At 39.5% G+C, this 3,128-nt stretch overlaps 1 protein-coding gene across 1 annotated transcript; it reads left to right on the top strand.

Moving 5' to 3' along the window:
* The first annotated feature begins 2,009 nt into the window (after positions 1 to 2,009).
* Positions 2,010 to 2,795, top strand: LOC127177328 (class A basic helix-loop-helix protein 9). Its single transcript, XM_051129560.1, has one exon. The coding sequence runs from the start codon at positions 2,010 to 2,012 to the stop codon at positions 2,793 to 2,795; it is 786 nt and encodes a 261-aa protein (XP_050985517.1).
* The last annotated feature ends 333 nt before the right edge of the window (positions 2,796 to 3,128 follow it).

The following is a 3,128-nucleotide window of genomic DNA, read 5'->3' as shown; positions in this document are numbered from 1 at the left end:
TGTAACTGTCAAGAAATTCTTTCAAAGCAGCTTCCAGTTTTCTTGAGCGCAACCAACCAATGACACAGACTGTCAACAGTCTCTATCTACCTTATTATTCAATGCGGAAGTAAGCTGATTGCTGGTAACAAGAAGAATAACAAAGTGCAGTAAACATTAAAACTGTTTGCACTACAAACCATTGTGTTCATAATTAAGATAATACATTAAAATAATATGGTAAGACTCACCAGTTTGCAATATATCAAGCAGCAAAACGAGCTGTATTTTACAGCTAAAAACTGCTGGAAGCAAATGAGACTGGAAGCCAGACATATTTACAAATGGCTGTGTCCCCTCTTATGGGAAAAATAAGGTTGATAGGTACATTTGAAATGCTTGTAAATATGTCTACAGGTTTTAACTTTTAAATTTTAGCTGGTTGCAAGTTGTACAGTTCTAATCTGATTCTTTTTTCTTAAAAGAATAGTTCACCTAAAAATGCAAATTGTCTTAATTTTTCTGTTTTTGCAGTGATGCCATAGAAGAACCATTTTGTCACTGAACAGTTCTTAAATGAACAATTTTGAAGAACATTTTAAATATCTAAAGAAGCTTTTTCCACTGTAAAGAACCTTTTCTGGATTTGAAAGGTTCCATGGATGTTCAAGGTTCTTCATGGAACCACTGATGCCAATAAAGAACCTGTTTTTTAAGTTCAATAAAGAACTAATTAAGGCCTTCAGATTCTCTAGAACTTCCAGGCAAGTGCATTAGAGCTAAAATCTGTAGAACATTGTTCCTCCAAGGAGCAGGATTGGACACCCCTGCCATTTAAGAATCATTTTGGGTTTCCCAAAGAATCTTTCATTAAACACTTCTTGTAAAAAGAACCATTTTTTGTTAAATGTTCTTAATGGATCCATGGATGACAATAAAGAACCTTAATTTTTAAGAATGTGTCCAAACCCGTTCCTGAAAGGCCACTATCCTGCAGAGTTTAGTTTTCAACCCTTATTAAACACCTAAATCAGCTAATTAATGTCTTCAGACTCGCTAAAACTACCGGGAAAGTGTGTTGGAGCTAAAAGTTGCAGAACATTAGTCCTCCAGGATTGGAAACCCCTGCCATAGAAGAACCATTTTGGGTTTCCCAAAGAATCTTTCATTAAACATTTCTTGTAAAAAGTAACCATCGATGTAAATAAAGAACCTTAATTTGTAAGAGTATACTACAGAGGTGTCCAAACCTGTTCCTTGACGGCCACTCTCCTGCAGATTTTAGTTTCCAACACTTATTAAACACTTAAATCAGCTAATTAAGGTCGTCAGGCTCGCTAGAACTTTCAGGGAAGTGTGTTGGAGCTAAAATCTGCAGAACTTTGGTCCTCCAGGAGCAGGTTTGGACATGCCTGCCATAGAAAAACCAATTTGGGTTTCCCAAAGAATCGTTAATTAAACATGTAAAAAGAACAATTTTTGTTAAATGTTCTTCATAAAACCATAAAGTACAGCTATTTTAAAGAGTGCATCCCTCTAGTTGTTTTTGTGAAACACAAATATGAATGCACCCTGATTCTATCTATAAGGAGGAAACATCAGTACATAACTGTCAAAACCAAACATCCAACAGCTCATTTTCACACACCTTGGAGTTACATGCATCTGTCAGCTTTGCAAATGCCATTCCTCATTTTCGGCACGGTTTAGTTGGAAAGATCAGATCCTGTGTGTTGAGGAGGTGTGTCAAAGCCTGTTGACTGATGTCTACGCTTGCCTGGAGGGCACTTGTAAACACAGAATACACCTTTGCTTATAGGCAGCTGGCTCACGTGACGCATCCACAGATTGCCTTTAAAAACCCCTCTCACCCTTTCTGAGACTGACAGATCTGCTGTAGAAGGTGAGGAGCGGATTTCAACATGTGGATGTTTTGCAAAGCTAACTCTTTATAGTTAGGACAAAACATCTCTCATCTCTCATACCAAAGCTAAGATTTTGCAAAGGACAAAAATCAAAAATCGACAACGATGAGTCTAGGCAGCACCAGTACAGAATCTGAAGTTTCAGAAGATGAGTTGGAGGATTGTCCTTTGGGTCAGGATGACGACTGTAGCGATGCAAAGATTCGTTCAGAGCACTCGGTGTCATCCAGTGACACAGAGGACCTCAGAGCGGTCAAGAGGCGTACTCGACCCAAACGCTCCAAAGCACGGAGAGCTGCAGCCAACATCCGAGAACGGAAGCGGATCCTAGACTACAACCAGGCCTTCAATGCCTTGCGCACTGTCCTCAAACATGACCTTAGTGGAAAGCGTCTCTCCAAGATTGCCACTCTCCGCCGTGCAATCCACCACATTTCAACACTGTCTTTATATCTGCGGACGCATTCAGACAATGAACCACACGCACCTCCATGTACTCATACGGAGTGTTACCACCAACCAGAAGACAATATTTCTCTGCCTAGGAAGGTGGGAACTTTCCAGGAACCGATGGACGACTACATTCCCCATCAGCCAGAGCCTCTCACAGTTTCTCCAGAGATACCTGGGATCTTGTACCAGGATATATCAAACTCTATACCAACTCCACACTACACCCACTGCACAAACAGTCACGGACGCTTCAGTCACCACTGGGAGGACCAAAGCAGTGATTACTACAATGGAGGACCTGGATGTCAACCTGGGACGAAGGTCACCTGTCATCAGAACCATTTGGACACTTATGCAGACTCTGCTAACCCGTCTTTGGCTTGGCAGCTGGGTTACCTTCAATATCACGGATACCAGCAATCCCTGAGTATGCACTGACTAACTTTTCTCATGCTAGAGTTGTGTTGAAAAGCATTAGCAATTTGTAAATATATTAATAATGTAAAGATTATGTTTGGATCCATTTCTCAGGTTCAAAAATATACTGTATATTACAGCAAATGCCTCTGAATAATCTCCTTCTGTAAGTGTTTGTTTATTGTACATTCTAGATTTTGTTACTGCATAATAATTCAAACCATTTTTTTCATATGCACAAATCCCCAAATAAAGCAGCTTATTATAAAACTGTCTTTGGCTCTTTTCAAACCACTTTAGTTGAAAGTATAAATATCTTTTACATGTAAATGTAATGAAGTTCATGAATACTTC

Source organism: Labeo rohita, chromosome 15, assembly GCF_022985175.1.
Source record: "Labeo rohita strain BAU-BD-2019 chromosome 15, IGBB_LRoh.1.0, whole genome shotgun sequence".
Taxonomy (NCBI): Eukaryota; Metazoa; Chordata; class Actinopteri; order Cypriniformes; family Cyprinidae; genus Labeo; species Labeo rohita.
Note: the sequence above shows the minus strand (reverse complement) of the source record. Positions and strands in the feature narration are given on the sequence as shown.

Coding starts and splice junctions, on each gene's coding strand:
- LOC127177328 (XM_051129560.1), top strand. CDS start 2,010: ATGAGTCTAGGCAGCACCAGTACAGAATCTGAAGTTTCAGAAGATGAG.